Consider the following 18,589-nt stretch of genomic DNA (forward strand, 5'->3'; position numbering starts at 1 on the left):
TTATTTATCAACTAAAATGGTCTTCGTTATTGCTATGACATCAGACAAAAGGGTGAGAGAATTGCACACCCTGAGTGCTAACTTGCCATTTATGATTTTACATAAAAATAAGGTGGCTCTTGGACCTAATCGATGGTTTTTACCAAAAATAGTGTCTGAGTTTCCTATCAGACAACTAATTTACCAGGTTTTTCCCCAGAAACCTCATGCTAATAAGTGGGAGTCTGCAGGTATTTCTAATTAAAAACCCATGGTGGGCCCATGTCAGCTCACTCAGGCTTACAGAGCTCAAGCTTGGGCTGCAGCCTGGGCCCCGAAGTCTACATTGTAATTAAACAACCCTGCAGCCTGAGCCCTGTGAGCCTGAGTCAGGTGGCAGGGTCAGCCGCATGTGTCTAATTGCAGTGTAGACGTAGCCTATGTTACATACTTTAGATCAGGGGTTGGCAACCTTTCAGAAGTGGTGTGCCAAGTCTTCATTTATTCACTCTAATTTAAGGTTTTGCGTGCCAGTAATACATTTTAATGTTTTTTAGACGGTCTCTCTCTATAAGTCTATATATTATATAACTAAACTAGTGTTGTATTGTAAAATAAACAAGGTTTTCAAAATGTTTAAGAAAGTTCATTTAAAATGAAATTAAAATGTTGATCTTACGCTGCCGGCCTGCTCAGCCCCCTGCTGGTCTGGGGTTCTGTTCACCTAGGCCAGCAGCGGGCTGAGCGAGGCCTGCGGCCGGGACCCCGGCTGGCAAGGGTCCGTCAGCCAGAACCCCAGACCAGCAGGGCTGTGCGGGGCTGGTGGCCGGGACCCAGAGGGCTGGGGGCAGGCTGGGGGCTGGGTATGTGGGGGGGTGTAGGTGTCAGGGCAGGGGGGGGGGGCTGGGTATGGGTGGGGGTGCCAGTCAGGGCTAGGGTTGTGGGGGGAGGATGAAGGAGTCAAGCAGAGGGCTGGGTGTGTACGAGGGAGGTACAGGGCTCAGGGCAGAGGGCGTGGTGTGGTGTGTGCGGTGGGTCAGGGCTCAAGGGAGAGGGCTGGGTGACTGCCTCCCTAAGAACTCCCAACCCCCCCGACGACCCCTGTCCCCCAGGACCCTACGCCCTATCTAAGCCTCCCTGTTCCTTGTCCCCGGACTGAACCCTACCCACTACCTGTCCCTGACTGCCGCTCTGACCCTTATCCACACCCCCGTCCCCAGCCAGGCCCCCGGGACTATCCAACCACTCCCTGCCCCCTGACAAGACCCCCAGAACTCCTGACCCATCCAACCCCCCCCCTCCCTTCCTGCCCCAACCCTTCTCCACACCCCTGCCTCCTGACAGGACCCCCAGAATCCCAACTCATACAGCCCCCCCCAGCTCCTTGTCCCCTGTCCACCCCCTCCAGAGACCCCCCACCCTAACTGCCCCCCCAGACCCTCCTTGCTCCCAGTCCCCTGACTGCCCTGACCCCTATCCACCCCCTACCCCCTGACAAACCCTGGGACTCCCATGCCCCATCCAACCCCCCTGCTCCCTGACTGCCCCCTCCAGACACTCCTGCCCCTAATCACCCGCCGGGATCCCCCCGTCCAACCCACCCTGCTCCCTGTCCCCTGACTGCCTTCACAGGAGTTTACAAAAAATGTGTTGAAGCAGGGAAAAGAAGAGGCCACATTGGCCAAGACAAAAGAAGAACAAAACTACCCTGACCGTAACTTCCTCACTCTTCTGCAGGAAGGGCTATGAGAGATGCATTGACTAAGAGGTTGACTTAGAAGAAAGGATTCAAGTATATTTACTATTTTCAGAGTGCTAGCTTTCTTAACAACCAGAAGCTGTAAAGTCCAAGGACTCGCCTCCCCTAGTAGTAGAACCTCATGTGGGGTGGTTTGTTTGTTTGTTTTTTTACATCTTCCACAATGAAGATGAACCCAGCCTATTTCTACTGCAGATGTCATTTAGGCAATCTGATTGGCTAATGTAGAAATTGTCACACATTAAAATATTTTTAAATGTCTGTGCTTTCATTTTATAATGATTTAGCATGAAGAGGAAAAAGTGTGTTTCTGGAATTAATCACCAGGTGTGATGCTCCTCAGTCTAGCCTGAATTCCTAGCACATCATTAAACATTGGAAAATGTCCTTTGTCTAGATTTTAATTGTTTAATAGTAAATTATTCTAATTGCTTCTTAATTTGTTTTAAATGCAATAAATTAGTACAATGTAGAAATATTACATTAGAGAATCTGTGTGGCCTGCAAATAAGCATTTGTGTTATAGTGTTAATATGTGTCTCTCTCTTGAATAGGAATTGCAGGCTGCTTTGGAATTGCAGTGTATTCAGAATAATCAAATGTCAGTGGCCTTAGAGCATGAAAAATCTGCAAATGATAATCTCCGTAAGGAACTTCAGATTGAACACTCTCGATGTGAGGCTTTACTGTCCCAAGAACGAAACAAACTGACAGAGCTACAGAGAAATTTGGAGGTTGAGAAGAATCACTCCTTAGAGCTTTTGAATGCCTTAAACCATGAACGTGTTTTGACAGAACAGCTGAGTATGAGAGTAAATGAAGATTCTTCTTGTAAGCATAAAGAATCATTAGTGGAACAAACCTTTGTGCAAGAACTGCAGGCTCAGCTGGATGAAGAGAGAGCCCGTGCTATGGAGCTAGCTGCTATAATTGAGAAGACACATCAGCAAGCCATTCAATCTAAGAGGCAGCTAGAAGCTGAGGTACAAATGTGTTGTGAAGAAACACAAAAGGAAAGAGAAGTCAGTACCAAGTTACGAGCTACATTGGAGTCTCTTCAGAGTCAAAAACAGGAGGTGATCCGCTCCTTGGAGATACAGAGGGAAAGAGAGGCAAAACTGAAAGTTGATTGGGAACAATTGCAGATACTTTTCAGGACAATGAAAGAACAGGAGAAAAGCAAGAAAGAAGAAAGGGAAAAAGAGAGACGACAAGAGCAAAGGGCAGAATTTGAGAAACGGAAGGAATGGCAGAAAGACAAAGAGAGAGTGGTGAGATTTTCAACTTCAAATCTGCTATTATATTGAAATAGCCAGATAATTTTGCTATACAATATGGTAGATCACAATGTGTAGAATATATTCTTTATTAGAGCTTGTGTCAAGTATTTCTTTTGTGGAACTGGTCAGAAAACCTTTGAGGGAGCCGTTTTCTTTAGAAAATGCAGTTCTGTTGAAATCAAAATGCTTTGTGAAATCGTGTTAAAGTTCACCAATAGTTTGTTTCACAGAAAAAAGGAGAAAAGTTCCAACAGTATCCCATTCTGTCTGTCGAACATTTCATTTTGATTTTTTCCTTTTTAAGCAAATTTGTTTTGAATTTTTATTTTGTATATTAATATATATTATAGTATAAAATAAAAGTTGAAATCAAAATGAAATGTTTTGATTTTGTTGAAATGAAACATTTTGATCTGAAGTGAATTTCTGGGATGAATTTTCTTTTGTGAAGAATATTGAAATGTTTGGGTTTTGTTCCAAATCAGAGTGAAAACAAATTTTGGAACCTCAGAATTCCCAATGAAATGGAATTTCCATTTTACACACAGCCCTATGTGTTTAACTTCAATGGTACATAGAAGTCTCTTACTTTGGAAGTCACTTAAAAGCCCACCTTAGGGACAGTTCCCCATTTCTCAAGACATCTTTGGGCAACCTATGCTGTTTGTGACACATTCTGCTGCACATTCTATGTACAACCTCCCTGTCCTTGCGAAGGACTGCAGCAACCATCAGAGAGCAGAAAATGGAAGGTTCAGAGGTAGATGAGCAGGAGCTTTGAGGGCCAGGCTGTGTTGAGGGAATGGTTCTGATGCCAGAATTGTCTTTGGAAGAGTCTCCCTCTCTCCTGTCTGTGGCAGAAGAGTAATTCTATGTGCAGGGGACTGAAGCAGAAATTAATAGTTTAATTTTAACTTTTTTTAAGTGAAATCAATTAGACAGGTACCCTCCTCCTTGCAGTATTCTCTGCAAAGGCTTGGTCTACATAGTTCTGTCAGCAAGGGTGCACATCTTAGGGAGAGCTGTGGTTGTTACTTAGTAATATCGATAAGTGTGGTGTTTACTGGCAGTCTGTACATGTAAATTACCGATGACGACTTATTCTTATTCCAATAGCATGAATTGGAGTTGCAACACCAGAGGGATGAACACAGAATCAAGGAACTGCAGCAGACACTGGCAGAATTAGAGAAACAAGAAAGAAATCTTGCCTCTCAGAAAAGTCAGCGAGAGCTTTCTTCATGTCCTATAAAAAATGATTATAATGCCAACTTGTCCTTAACAACTGAGACTGAAGCATTGCACCTGCAGCAGCAGCAACTTGAAAAGATAAGGCAACAGTTGCTTTTTGCTGCTGTCCACCTAAATGAGTTCATATATAAAACTGTAGACAAGTGAGTAGTAAGAATATTTAAATCATTTTAAGCTATTGTTCTTTAAAGTAGCTTGCACTGGCCACCATTGGAGACAGGCTGCTGGACTAGCTGCATCACTGGTCTGATCCAGTATGGCACTTCTGTTCCTTAATAGGATTTCTCACTTCTCTGAGTTTGCACAATAAAGGCTCAAGTTTCAAAATGTAGGCCTCTGGGCTAAAACCATATCCGGCACTATTTTGAATTTCCTACCCTAGAAGTTAAGAAACATTGCTACTCTCAGCCCACCATAATTAAATTACACCGCTAAAGTTCCAGAAGTAAAACGCTCACTCTAGTAAAAAGCAAACAAAGCCACTTACTGAAAACATGATAATTTGTATTTAACAGAACAGTTAATGATTGGTCTGCATCAAATGATGAAGCTATAGCATCTTTACTGCATACTTTAAAGGAGCTGAAATCGGAGTTATTGACCTCTTCTACACCTCTGGTAAGGGAGACAACATATATGTTTTATTTCAATATACTTCTATTTCTGCTTTTGGTTGCAATTTTACATGTAACTTGCAACTTTGTACAACTTCCAAAGGAACTAACTCCTCCCTTCCCTTGGAGATTGGGGGGAGGGGCAATAGTTTAGTACTTATTATCTTACTTTTGTTGAGTTGATGTGTGTTCATCTTATGGTACGTCTACACTACCAGCCAGATTGGCGGGCAGCGATCGATCCAGCAGGGATCGATTTATCGTGTCTAGTATAGACATGATAAATTGACCCCCGAGCGCTCTCCCGTCGACTCCTGTACTCCAGCTCGGCAAGAGGCACAAGCGGAGTCGATGGGGGTGCGGCAGCAGTCGTTATTCAGGTAGCTGAAGTTGCGTAACTTAGATCGATTTTCCCTTCCCCCCACCCCCACCCCAGTGTAGACCAGGCCTTAGACTCTTACTGGCATTGCTATTGCAAAGGCTGCTTCTCAAGTCAGTTTTTTCCCCCTATGGCACATGTTGCTTCCTGTTTTATAGGCATCCAGAGACAGATTTACCTTTTAGCAAATTTTTCAGTAGTTTTCCAAAAGCACACTTGTGGCTTGAAGTCACAGGAGGAAGGATTTAATTGAAGCATCCATAGTATTTTGGATATTATATTCAGTCCAAGAACCAAGTTACCTAGTGCAGAAGAATTTACTGGGTACAAAAATATGTCTCAAACTAAATATAGCTTTAAAATCTTCCCAAAACATTGCCCTGTCATTCAGGTCCTTTCTGTAAGTCATATTTCAATCCAGTTCCGTGTAAATGGAGAAGGAGATCCCCCTAAACCCAACCTGTCCAGCCTTTCTTAACTGCTTTAAACAAAAAAGCCTAATCTTGACTTTGTGGCTATAGCTTGCCTTTACCACTCTTTCAATAACATGCTTCTAGAAAAACCTTGTGAGAAATATTTGAAGATGACTTTTGAGAACCTATCCCTCTGACTCAAAATCTCTGGGTGCGTTTTTTATAATTAGACCAGTGCTACAGAGCACAGTCTGAGAAGAAAACTTGCTGTTTCTCCATGAAGAGCTGTTCACCTACTGCCAATTCTCATTGTTTCAACTGCTTAATCACATTAAAAGAAACAAAACCCGCACAATACTTTCTTTTTATTACTTTTCAAGTAAGTAATTGCTGTAGTTGTCAAAGGGATGTTGCTGATCGTAATGGGAAGGTAGGTGGAATGTGTGATTGTGAATGGAAGGAGAGTAGTCCATGAGACAGTCATAGAATCATAGAAATGGAGGAGCGGAAGGGATCTCTAGAGGCCAGCTGGTCAAGCCTCTTGCATTGTGGCAGAACCAAGTGTGCCTAGGCCATCCCTGACAGATGCAGGTCCAACCCCTTCTTAAAAATCTCCAATGATGGGGATTCCACAACCTTCTTTGGAAGCCTATTCTAATACTGAAATCTTCCTAACTATAAGGATAGTTTCCTTTTATCATGCTTAATCTCCTTGTCCTATCTTCAGTGGACATGAAGAACAATTGATCACCATTCTCTTTATAAAAGCCCTCAACACATTTGAAGACTATCATCAGGTCTCCCCTCATCGTTCTTTTCTCAAGTCTAAATATGTCCATGTTCTTTAACTATTCCTCATAGGTCAGCGGTCCGTGGAGTCTTGCAGCTGAGGCCTGGAGCCCCAACACCCGCGGCAGGGCTCGCAGCAGCCAGGAGCTGGGGGGTTGCAACTCTGAGTCCTGTACTAAATCCGTGAGCCCTGGTACTGCCACAGGGCTGAAGCCTCAAGCCCTGGTGCTGTGAGAGGGGTAGCAGCTGGGAGCCATGGGCTGAAGCCTTGAGCCTCGGTGCTGCGGCGGGCTGAAGCTGGGAGCTGTGGTTGAAACCTAGAGCCTGCCTGCCTCCACAGGGCTAAAGCTGGGAGCCAGGGCTGAATCTGAGACCCAGTGACCATGCTGAAGCTAGCCAGGGGCTGCAGCCTTGTGCCCTGCAGAGGAAGCCCTGCCCCCCAGCAGGCTGAAGCTCAAGCCCCAGCTTCCTGCGCGGAAGGTCAGGGCTCAGACTTGCAATCAGCCCCTGGGGTGGGGGTGACCCAGCCTGCCAGGTGAGCCTTGAGGTCTTCTGGCCCAGCTCTGGCTCTGCCCCCAGACACTTTGCATGCAAAGGCTCACTTCTTGGTTTCTGCCCTTGGCCCAGTGAGTTTGACGCTAGCCTTGCAAGTTAGCTAGCTCCCGTTACTGGTTGTAAAGGAGCTCATTCAACAGGAGCAGAAAAAGTTCCACAGCACAGGGAAAAAAATTGTAAGTGTAAATAATAAATACCAGATACAGACCATCAGCTTCAAAACAACAAAATCCACAGGGCGATGATGCCGAACTTCCTTCAACAAGTTCAACCACCATAATGCCTGAAGGCCATCAAGGAAGTGATGTGAGTAAGAAACATAAAGCCGCTATTAACCTCACAAAATTTAGGAAATACGAAGACAGGTATTTGAATTTCAGTTTTATTTGTTCTGGAAGTGGAGGTACACCTCAACCGCAGTGTGTAATTTGTGCACAAGTATTGTCCAATGAATGTTTGAAATCTTCCAAATTAGAGGCATTTAATTACAAAACAGGACATCTATAAGGATAAGCACTGTTCATTTTTTGAATGAAAGGCCAAGGAACTGCATGATACTAAAGCAGTAATGAAATCCACAACTAATGCAGATAAAAAGCTTTTAAGGTCATCCTACATAGTGGCACAGAAAATTGCAAAAACAAAAAAATCATATATGATTGCTGAGATTTTGATAATGCCATGTGTTATGGAAGTAACAAGTGTTTGGAGAGAAGGCGGCCAAAGTACTGACAAATGACACTGTCAGATGACAGATCGTTTCTGTGTCAAAAGACAGTTTCTCAGGGTATTGATCGGCTGCGTGACAATGATTTTGCTATACAACTAGATGAATCCACAGACATTTCAAAAATGTCCCATTTACTTGTCTATGTTCGGTATGTGTGGAATAAGGAAATAAAGGAAGACTTTTTGTTCTTCAAAGAGCTCAAGACTACAAAGTCAGACGATGTTTTCAAACTGTTAGATGATTTTATGAATTCAGCAGAAATCAGCTGGACTAATTGCATTGGGATCTGCAGTGAATGAGCCGCAGCAATGACCGGAAAGCATTCTGGTGTTGTGCAAAATAAAAGTCGGTGTGCCTTGTGCTATTTGGGGACACAGCTTTTTACACCGAGAAGCGCTTGCTGCAAAAGATACTGAACCGGATCTTCACAGTGTTCTGAATACACTTGTTAATTTTAGTAAATCCAGAGCAACAAACTCCAGGTGTTTTGCTGCCCTTTGTGAGGAACTGGGTGCAGAGCACCATTCCTTGCTCATGCATACAGAGGTGAGATGGCTATCTTGAGACAATGCTTTCCCATATATTTAATCTCAAGGAAGAGTTATGTACTTTCTTAGTTGATAAGAGAACCGAATTTGCCAAAGTGCTGAAAGATGTCTGGCTGCCAAAACTGGGTTATCTGGCAGACACATTCAGTGAAATGAATAAACTGAATAAAGCTATGCAATGTGAGAATACTAATTTTATTGCCCAGCGTGAAAGAATCGAGGCATTCAGAAGAACACTACAGTTCTGGAAAGTTCGTGCCTGTGGGGGCACTACTGATATGTTTGAGCTCTTACATTTTTTCATTCAGGAACAAAACATTGACTTGAACATAATTAAACCTCAGCTAACAGCGCATCTGTCTGGTCTGCTTAACAAATGTAATGCTTATTTTCTCGCACTAACAACAGACTAAGCTGCTACAGTCGTGGACTACAAACCCTTTCAGTGAGAACATTGAAGCTAAGCTTCCATCCGAAGTTCCATCAGAATTGATAGAAGAGCTGATTGACATTTCATCAGACAGCTCCCTCAGAGCCAGGTTCAATGGGATGCCACTGGAGACATTCTGGTGTGAGCGTTCCGCTGAACACATCACTGCCTCTTCTGCGTGTTGAAAGTTTTGACCCCCTTTAGTGCCACTTACATGTGCAAAGCTGGATTTTCAGCCATGACATCAATGAAAACAAAGTACTGAACCAAGATAAACACTCACTATGACATGCACATGTGCTTGTCAGACACCCTCATGTCTTGACAGAATTGTTGATCAGCACCAAGAAGAAGTTTCACACTGAGTAAATAAAAAATATTATTTATTTTTGTGCCTATATTGTCCTTTTTTATATGTATTTTCTGTGTGTTACCTCCTGTGTCTTCTATACAACAATCCTGTTAATACACCTCATAATGCCATAGCTACGCCAATATATCTTTGTTGTGTAAATCAAGCCTGAATAGTGTGCCATATCTTCAGCTGCTGTATAACAGAAAAACTCCACTGAAGTCAGTAGGCCTGATTCTCATTTATATGAAGACTTCTTTATGCCTCTCTCTGTATGTAAAGCAGCCTTACAATAGGTACAAATATAATTTATTCCTGTTTTAAGGCTCTTTTATGCTGCCAGGATAGTATAAAGTGACCTTAGAATAAATAATAACTGGCTCCGAAATTATCTACAATGACTTACACCAGTTTATGATCTGGCCCAAAGAGTCTAGTTTTTGTTTTGTGGCACAATTCCTCCTTAGAGGAATGTTAAATTGATGCATCTGGGATGGCAATGGCTGGCCTCCCTGCTCACTGCACCCCCCCAAAAAAAGATTTCTTGTGTGCCTTATGTACACGTACAACCATAGTGATGTTGTAATGAAGTTCTTCGCCTCTAATTTTCTTGTGGTTTGTTTTTCAACTGAAGTTGCAATAGTGTACATTTTAAATAAATGGATCCACATAAAGTTATTTGAATATGCAGAATTCCAGGTACACCACAATGCAGTACATAATTTAAAAAGTCAGTAGAAAATTGTTTACTGTGCATATGGCAGCTTTGGTCTCGTTTCGATTGTTGGGTATAGTGTGCGGATGCTGGCTGGTGGTTATGGCCTATGCTATTCAAGAGGTAAGACTAGATCTGATGGGCCCTTCTGGCCTGAAACTCTGACTCAGTGATTGCTAGGCAACAATGTAATACTGTTTAAAAAAAAAAATTGTAAGAGAACAAAGGTATCGTTTATATGCTCTTTCTAATTAATTTCAATACTTTAGTTTTGCTGCATTTTGTTTTATAGTCATATTTTTGTTTTAAGTGCTTGAATAGCAGAGCTAGTGGAAAAATGTGAATTTTTAAAAAAACATTTTTACTATTTTTTTGAAATTTCATTGACATTTTTCACAATAAAAACATCTGACAAACTATAACCGGTCGAAACCTTTCAAAACTTCACACACATTTTGTTTATCTTTTTCCCAATTTTCTCCTTTCAAATTGTCAAAAAGTTGATCATTGGAAGGTTTCTGCCAGCCCTACAAAATGGCTGGTTTAGCCTGATTCTCAACTGTGTTTTTTATAGAGAGGAGCACTTCATGCTTTGCCTCCTTCTACTGTAAAGTTTAAAAATGAAAATTACTGGAGTCTGGTTTATTGCTTGGTGAAGCTATAAATGTTAGTAGAACTCACATTTGTTTTTCCCCAATTCTTTAAAAAGAAACCACTGCAAGGTTCAGTTTCTCTGGTAGACTTGTTGTTGAAAGAAAATGGAGAACTTACAAAGTCTGTAACAACACTGACAGAGGAGAAATTAGAATTAAGAGCAGCGATTTCTCAACTTGAGAAGAATCTTCAGCAGCATCATCATAGGGGAATTGGTAACAGACAGGTATATATTCATTTTTATTTGACTTACATTTTTCTCTTTGCTGTCACACAGCTGTATATGTGGCAGGAGACTGAAAGCAACTACCTGCTGGCCTGACGCTAATAAAATACCAATATACTAGACCTGCATAGTCTAGTACATATTGGGGTTTGCTGTTTACCAGATATGCTGTGCCCTTCATTGTTCGAAGTGTGATGGTATATACTGGTATATTAATTGATTATTGAGAAAGAATGCCATGCACATTGATAAAGCTCAAATCTCCACCAACAGCAGCTCTTCCCCCAAGTAACATAGGTCACTGTCAGCATGTCACCATGGTGCCCTATTCTATGCCCTACTTTCTTGATCAACATAGACTCCAGTTCAAAGCATTTGACCTAGCTACCTGAGCGATTTCCCCATCCTTTGTTGCCATACCCTATTGTGATAGTATCAGAGGGGTAGCCGTGTTAGTCTGGCTCTGTAAAAAGCGACAAAGAGTTCTGTGGCACCTTATAGACTCAGACGTATTGGAGCATGAGCTTTCGTGGGTGAATACCCACTTCGTCAGATGCAGCTATTGTGATAGTTACACTTCCATTCCAACCCTGGAAGTGTTAACCAGTAGAGGGACGCTTGTGAGCACAAGAGTCTGATCTTTCACTGGAACTGGACCTGGAGCAGGGAACTCATTCCCACAAGAGATGAGAGTGACCATATGAGATGAGAATAACCGCTCTCAGAATTAAGTGCAAAACCCACTTTTTCAAATTCATGTGTAAACTATGAGCAAAAACTATAAGCAAATCAATCTATTTCTGCTACAGGTTGGGAAGGAAGACTGAGAGATCAGTATGTCTATTTTTAAACATTTTGGAGTCTCTCTGGTATTAAGGTGAATGGGAGCCATATAAACTAATAAGACTAAGATTTTTAGGCAAGGACATGGACTGAAGTTCTACTTGAAATTCCCATCCTATTTGGATCACATCTTGTTACCACTGGAAATTTCCAGTATAGTTATTCTGGCATTTTAGTTTTTCCATAAAGTCAATTTACTATTGAATTTGACTTAAAACAACTTTTATATTCCTTTGGAAGTAGTGAACCTTGATGCTTATTTTATATTCTTTCTTTGAATTTAATTTTTTAGATCTGCTCTACAGATGATGCTCACTCCGTCCAGGAATCAGAAAGGGCTTCCTGGCAGCGAGAAAAAACTATTTTACAGAATGCTTTGAAACAGGCAGAATCTGAGCTGGCTAAAGCTACTGTTGAAATAGAAAACAAGCCAGTTATGGAAACTTCCAACCCAAAGGTAAAATGGATGATGCAAAATATGGCCCTCCCACTCCATCTGGTATCAGCTCAGGATCCTGTGGAAGTCAACCCCTGAGTAAGGGACCTACCAGTGGGAGTCTACATCCACTGTCCTGGGCTACTTCCTACCATTGTTCCTTCAGTTTGGGGTGTGGCCCCTATAATCCAGGTTGCAGTGATGGCTTGTCTCTAGTAGTGCCCCTCCTAGATTCTGGGTGGTGTCCTGTTGCGGTCCCAGGGCAGCTGTAAGGTATGGCAGGGTCAGAACCTTCTTTCATCTGGGTCTGTCTTAAGCCAGCTCCTCCTATGCCTCTTCCTCAGTCTCCTCTGGCCAGGGAGATTGTACTTGTTTCCTGGTGGCTGCCTTGACTGGCAGGCTAGTGATCCTTCCCCTCAGATAAGGTTGCAGCTAACTGCTCTTGAGGTAGTCTCCTGTGCAAGGATGATCATTTTTGTAACTCTTTTAGTCCTTTCTGTAAACTGAGACATGCAGGAGATTAATGTTAAATAAAATTGTTCGGTGAAAGACTGTGATACTTGGGCATCATTTTAGTACTTGATGTGAGGAACTGAGATTGATCTTGTCTGAGCCTTGTTCAAATGGCTAGTATCAAAGATTTAATTGAAGTATGTGTATAGTTTTAACTAGGGCTGTCAATCGCACTTAACTCACATGATTAACTCAAAAAATTAATCATGATTAATCACACTGTTAAACAATAGAATATCAATTGAAATGTATTAAATATTTTTGGATGATTTTTTACATTTTCAGATATATTGATTTCTATTACAATACAGAATACAAAGTGCACAGTGCTCACTTTATATTATTTTTATTACAAATATTTGCACTGTAAAAATGATAAAAGAAATAGTATTTTTCACCTGACCTTATACAAGTACTGTAGTGCAATCTCTTTATTGTGAAAGTGTAACTTACAAATGTAGGGGTTTTTTTGTTACATAACTACACTCAAAAACAAAACAGTGTAAAACGTCAGAGCTTACAAGTCCACTCAGTCCTACTTCTTGTTCAGCCAATTGCTAAGACAAACAAGTTTGTTTACATTGACGGGAGATACTGCTGCCTGCTTCTTATTTACAATGTCACCTGAAAGTGAGAACAGGTGTTCACATGTCACTTTTGTAGCCAGTGTTGCAAGGTATTTACATGCCAGATATGCTAAACATTCGTATGCCCCTTCATGCTTCGGCCATCATTTTGGAGGACAAGCTTCCAAGCTGATGATCCTCATTAAAAACAATAATGTGTTAATTAAATTTGTGACTGAACTCCTTGGGGGAGAATTGTATGTCTCCCGTTCTGATTTACCCGCGTTTTGCCATATATTTCATGTTAAGCAGTCTCAGATGATGACCCAGCTCATGTTCATTTTAAGAACACTTTCACAGCAGATTTGACAAAACGCAAAGAAGGTACCAATGTGAGATTTCTAAAAATAACTACAGCACTAGACCCAAGGTTTAGGAATCTGAAGTGCTGTCCAAAATCTTAGAGGGACGAGGTGTGGCGCATGCTTTCAGAAGTCTTAAAAGAGCAACACTCCGATGTGAAAACTACAGAACTTGAACCACCAAAAAAGAAAATCAACTTTCTGTTGGTGGCATCTGACTCAGATGATGAAAATGAACATGCGTCGGTCCGCTCTGCTTTGGATGGTTATTGAACAGAACCCATTGTCAGCATGGACGCATGTCCTCTGGAATGGTGATTGAAGCATGAAGGGAAACATGAGGCTTTAGCGCATCTGGCACATAAATATCTTGCAACATCGGCTACAACAGTGCTATGAGAATGCCTGTTCTCACTTTCAGGTGACATAAACAATAAGCGGGAAGCATTATCTCCTGCAAATGTAAACAAACTTGTTTGTCTGAGTGATTGGCTGAACAAGAAGTAAGACTGAGGGGACTTCTAGGCTTTAAAATTTTGCATTGTTTCATTTTTGAATGCAGTTATTTTTTGTACATAATTCTATATTTGTAAGTTCTTCTTCAAGCATGTTCATGTCCATTCCAATAGATGTGTGTGCATGCGCCATGTGCATGATTGTTGGAAGGTTTTTCCCCTAGCGATACCTGTCGGGTCAGCTGTGGAGCCCCCTGGAGTGACGCCCTATGGTGGTGTATATAGGACACTGCCGACCTGCCACCTGCTTGGTTCCTTCTTACCACTAATGACAGTCATTGGAGCTTCCTTCAGTGTCTTGCTTTGCAAGTGCCTACCTAGTGGTTACCTTCTAGTTAGTTGTAAATAGTTCTTGAAAGTTGTAGTTTAATAGTAGTTAGCTTCTTTTGGGGGGTTCTGCCCCCTTCCCTAGCTCCCCAAACTGGTGTATGCCTCGGTCACAGGGGTTTAAATCCTGCGAATGCTGCAGGAAGCCTATGCCCAAGGGCGATCCACACGCGTTGTGCCTTAAGTGCCTGGGTGAGGGCCAGCAAACAGAGAAGTGCTCCATTTGCAGGCTCTTTAGACCCAGGATGAAGAGGGAGCAGGACTATCTCCTCTTCGCCCTCGGCTGGCACCGGAAGCGGCACCAGTGACATCGGTGCGGGATGCCTTGGCACCCAAAAAAGCAGGGCTTTGGAGCGGAGCCCAGAGCTGGAGTGTGGAGCAGCTCCGGAGCAGTGGAGCTGCAGGTTTTTGCCTGGAGCTGGAGCAGAGCTGGAGCACAGCTCCAAAGCCCTGGAAAAAAGACTCCTCCAGGGCTGCTGCCGCAAAGCGGGTTTGAGCATGTGGCACCACTCTCAGTCCCCGGTGCCGCATAAGAAGAAGAAGGTGGACAGGGGTCAGTCCCTCGTCAGCAAACAGCACAAGGATCCCAGTGAGGTGCATCCTATGTCAGGGCACCCACAGCCTGGCCCTCAAATCCTGGCACCGTCAACTCCGGCTCAGCCAGGGGCTCCATTGAGTCAGGTGCTTGTGGACTCCCTGACTTGGGAGGAGTTGGAGGACGAGATTGATCGCCCCTCCATGCCGGATACCTTTGAGGCCGTGCAGGACGTTATTGTCATGACGGCACAGTCCCCGTCCCTGCAGGCACAACCACTGGCACCGGTCTAGGCAGCGGCGACTGCAAAGGCACTGGCAAAGTCTACGGCATGTTTTGCGACACCAATGGCGGCGCCACTATCCATTCAACACCAGGGCAAGCCAGTGATGCTACGGTGTTGCTCCCTGTCACTGCGGTATGTTCCCCTGCACAGTCGGGCTCTGCCCCTCCATGGTCTGGCTCAGACTATTAGTTGCACTCCGATAATGAGTCGTCGATCTGCAGACATAGTACTGGTCTCGGTCCTGGCACTGCAGATCGGGACATGCCAGCGCCAGTGGTATCCTGGCCCCCACAGTGGCAGGGTCCAGTACAGTGGCCCTTTTGGACTCCTTGGGTCTACCATCAGGCTCAGGGGCAGGGCTTCTGGGCCGTGTCCATGGTGTCCATGCCCCGTGCTTCTCCTTCAGCCATGTCGGTGCCGCGCCATACTCCCACAGCACCTGAAGGACCCCCCCACATGACAAGGACCCTGGGTCTTCGCAAGCGGATGCGACTCTCAAGCCAGCACCCTATGTGGTACCAGCACCACAGTCCACCCCAAATAGGGCAGACCTACCAGAGCCAGCCTCCAGGGACCCTGAGGGTCAGGAGGACTCGCGGCCCTCATCATCCTCTTCGCTGGATGAAGTGGTGACTGGCACTTCTACCACCACACTCCCTGTGCTGGACAATAGGGTGTACCAGGACCTTCTTATGACGGTGGCCCAAAGCTTACCCCTCCAGGCTGAGGCGGTGTCAGACGACTCGGACCCAATGGTGGACATCCTTGCCCAGGAGGGTACCTCTAGGGTAGCCTTGCCCCTTATAAAGACCATACAAAACACCACAAAGGTGCTATGGCAGACCCCATCCTCCATACTTCCCACAGCCAAAGGGTTGGAAAGAAGGTATTTTGTGCCACAGAAGGGGTACAGACACCTTTTTACCCACCCTCAGCCCGGAACATTAGGGGTGGATGCGGCGAATCACAAAGAGTGGCAAGGTCAACCGGGTCCTGCCCCAAAGTCACGGGACACTAAGAAGCTGGACTTTTTCTGCCGTAAAGTCTACTCGACCTGCGGGGGGCTCCAGCTTCGCATTGCTAATCAGCAAGCAGGCTCCATCGCGGATGCTTTTCACCTCACATGGACGAGTCACATGCTCTGAGTTTCCGTCCTTCCTTCTCATACACAGAGTCCTTCTGAAGGTCCGCCAGGACAGGGCTTTGTTGATCTCCATAGTGCCGGCGTGGCCCTGCCAGCACTGGTTTGCTACGCTGTTAAGCCTATCGGTCGACAGACCAGTAACCCTTCCCTTATGCCCAGACCTCATCACTCAGGATCACGGCAAGCTCCAGCACCCCAACCTGGAGTCCCTTCACCTCACGGTGTGGAAACTCCATGGTTGAACCTGTTGGCGTTCCAGTGTTGGAACTCAGTGAGAGAAGTTCTTCTAGGAAGTAGGAAACCTTCCACGCGAGCCACATATCTGGCAAAGTGAAAGTGATTTTCTATTTGGTCCCTGTGAAAGGGTATCCCACCTGAGCAAGTGCCAATTCTTCGCATTTTGGACTACTTACTGGACCTGAAGCAACAGGGGCTGGCAATCTCATCTATAAAAGTGCACTTGGCTGCCACCTTGGCCTTCCACCCAGGGGCAGCGGATAGATCAGTCTTCGGAAACCCCATGGTTGGCCGATTGCTCAAGGGCTTGGACAGGCTTTACCCCCATGTGCGGCAGCCCATTCCCCAGTGGGACCTCAACCTAGTCTTGTCCAGGCTCCTGGGCCCTCCATTTGAGCCCATGGCCACCTGCCCTCTCTCCTACCTCTCTTGGAAGGTTCCCTTTCTGATGGCTATAACATCGGCTACAAAGGTCTGTGAGCTCAAAGAGCTTACCTCCAAGCCCCCCTATACTGTCTTTTACAAAGACATGGTTCAGCTGCATCCTCATCCTGTGTTTCTGCCCAAGGTGGTCTCCCAGTTTCATGTGAATCAGGACATATTTTTACCAGTCTTCTTCCCTAAGCCTCATGCCACTGACAGAGAGCTAATGCTCCATTCCCTGGATGTCAGGCATGCCCTCGCCTTCTACATTGAACACACAAAACCATTTAGTAAGTCACCACAGCTCTTCATTGCAATCACCGAAAGGACGAGAGGGCTTCCCGTCTCATCCCAGCGCATTTCGTTGTAGATCATGTCCTTCATTAGACCATGCTACGACCTGGCCAAAGTTCCGCCCCCGCCATTGACAGCACACTCCACAAGAGCTCAGGCTTCAGCCACAGCTTTCCTCACGCACATCCGTGTTCAAGACATATGCAAGGCGGCAACATGGTCTTCCATCCGCACCTTCACGTTGCACTACGCCATCACCCAGCAAATAAGGGATGACACAGCATTCAGCAGGGCCGTCCTACAATCAGCAATCAGGTGAACTCCGACCCCTCCTCCAGAGAAATTGCTTGAGAGTTGCATATTGGAATGGACCCAAGCAAACACTTGAAGAAAAACGGTCACCTACCTTTCGTAACTGTTGTTCTTTGAGATGTGTTGCTCATGTCCATTCCAAATCCCACCCGCCTCCCGTCTGTCGGAGTCTTCCGGCAAGAAGGGACTGAGCAGGCGGTGGGTTGGCAGTGTCCTATATAGACCACCAGGAGGGCACCACTCCAGGGGGTTTCACAGCCGACCCAACAAGTACTGCCAAGGGAAAACCTTCCGACGATCGTGCACGCGGTGCGCACACACACACACACACACTTATTGGAATGGGCATGAGCAACACATCTCGAAGAACAACAATTACGAGAGGTAGGTAACCAGTTTTTCAACTTTCATGATAAAGAGATTACACTACAGTACTTGTATTAGGTGAATTGAAAAATACTTTTTCTTTTGTTTTTTACAGTGCAAGTATTTGTAATCAAAGATAAATATAAAGTGAGCACTTTACACTTGGTATTCTGTGTTGTAATTGAAATCAATATATTTGAAAATGTAGAAAACATCCAAAAACATTTAAATAAATGGTATTCTATTATTGTTTAACAGCGTGATTAATCGCGATTAATTTTTTAATAGCTTGACAGCCCTAGTTTTAACTAAACTTGTTGCTTCATGCAATCCAGGTGGATTTTCAGGGATGAGGCTGTTATGCGTGTTTGCTCCGTCTAAAGTAACTGTAACCAAAGATTAGAGTGTGTGTGTATTTTGTGCCTTCTATAGCACATTGTTTAAAGTTATTCCACTGTTTTCTCTTTAGAGCCAGTCGGTTTCCCCTGTTGTTTGGCTCTTTCACATGTAACATGAGAAGAAAAATCTTTAAAAACATTGTTAAACAATAGAAATTGGCTGGGGTAATATTTAAACTACTTAATATGTTTTTTGAAATTCACTAGATTTCAAATTGATGGTATCCCTTTAAATCATATTCTAGAAAAACTAAACAAGTAGGTTTTACTTCACTTCATGAACATAGTTATCCTCTGTATAGATCTAATCTTAAATTTGAATCTAAGCATATATTTAATTTAAAAAGACAAAACCTCT

The 18,589-nt window shown here is 44.1% G+C and overlaps 1 protein-coding gene across 5 annotated transcripts in view; it reads left to right on the forward strand.

The window, feature by feature from the left end:
* Nucleotides 1-18,589, forward strand: part of PCNT (pericentrin) — a 228,943-nt gene that overhangs the window by 200,871 nt on the left and 9,483 nt on the right. For all 5 annotated transcript variants that reach the window (XM_039495311.1, XM_039495308.1, XM_039495309.1 and 2 more), the window contains 5 exons: nt 2,293-3,009; nt 4,135-4,412; nt 4,785-4,887; nt 10,504-10,674; nt 11,810-11,974. In XM_039495311.1, coding sequence (XP_039351245.1) covers nt 2,293-3,009; nt 4,135-4,412; nt 4,785-4,887; nt 10,504-10,674; nt 11,810-11,974 — 1,434 coding nt within the window. The remainder of the gene's footprint in view (nt 1-2,292; nt 3,010-4,134; nt 4,413-4,784; nt 4,888-10,503; nt 10,675-11,809; nt 11,975-18,589) is intronic.

The sequence above is a fragment of the Mauremys reevesii genome, linkage group 11, assembly GCF_016161935.1.
Source record: "Mauremys reevesii isolate NIE-2019 linkage group 11, ASM1616193v1, whole genome shotgun sequence".
NCBI classification, from domain to species: domain Eukaryota; kingdom Metazoa; phylum Chordata; order Testudines; family Geoemydidae; genus Mauremys; species Mauremys reevesii.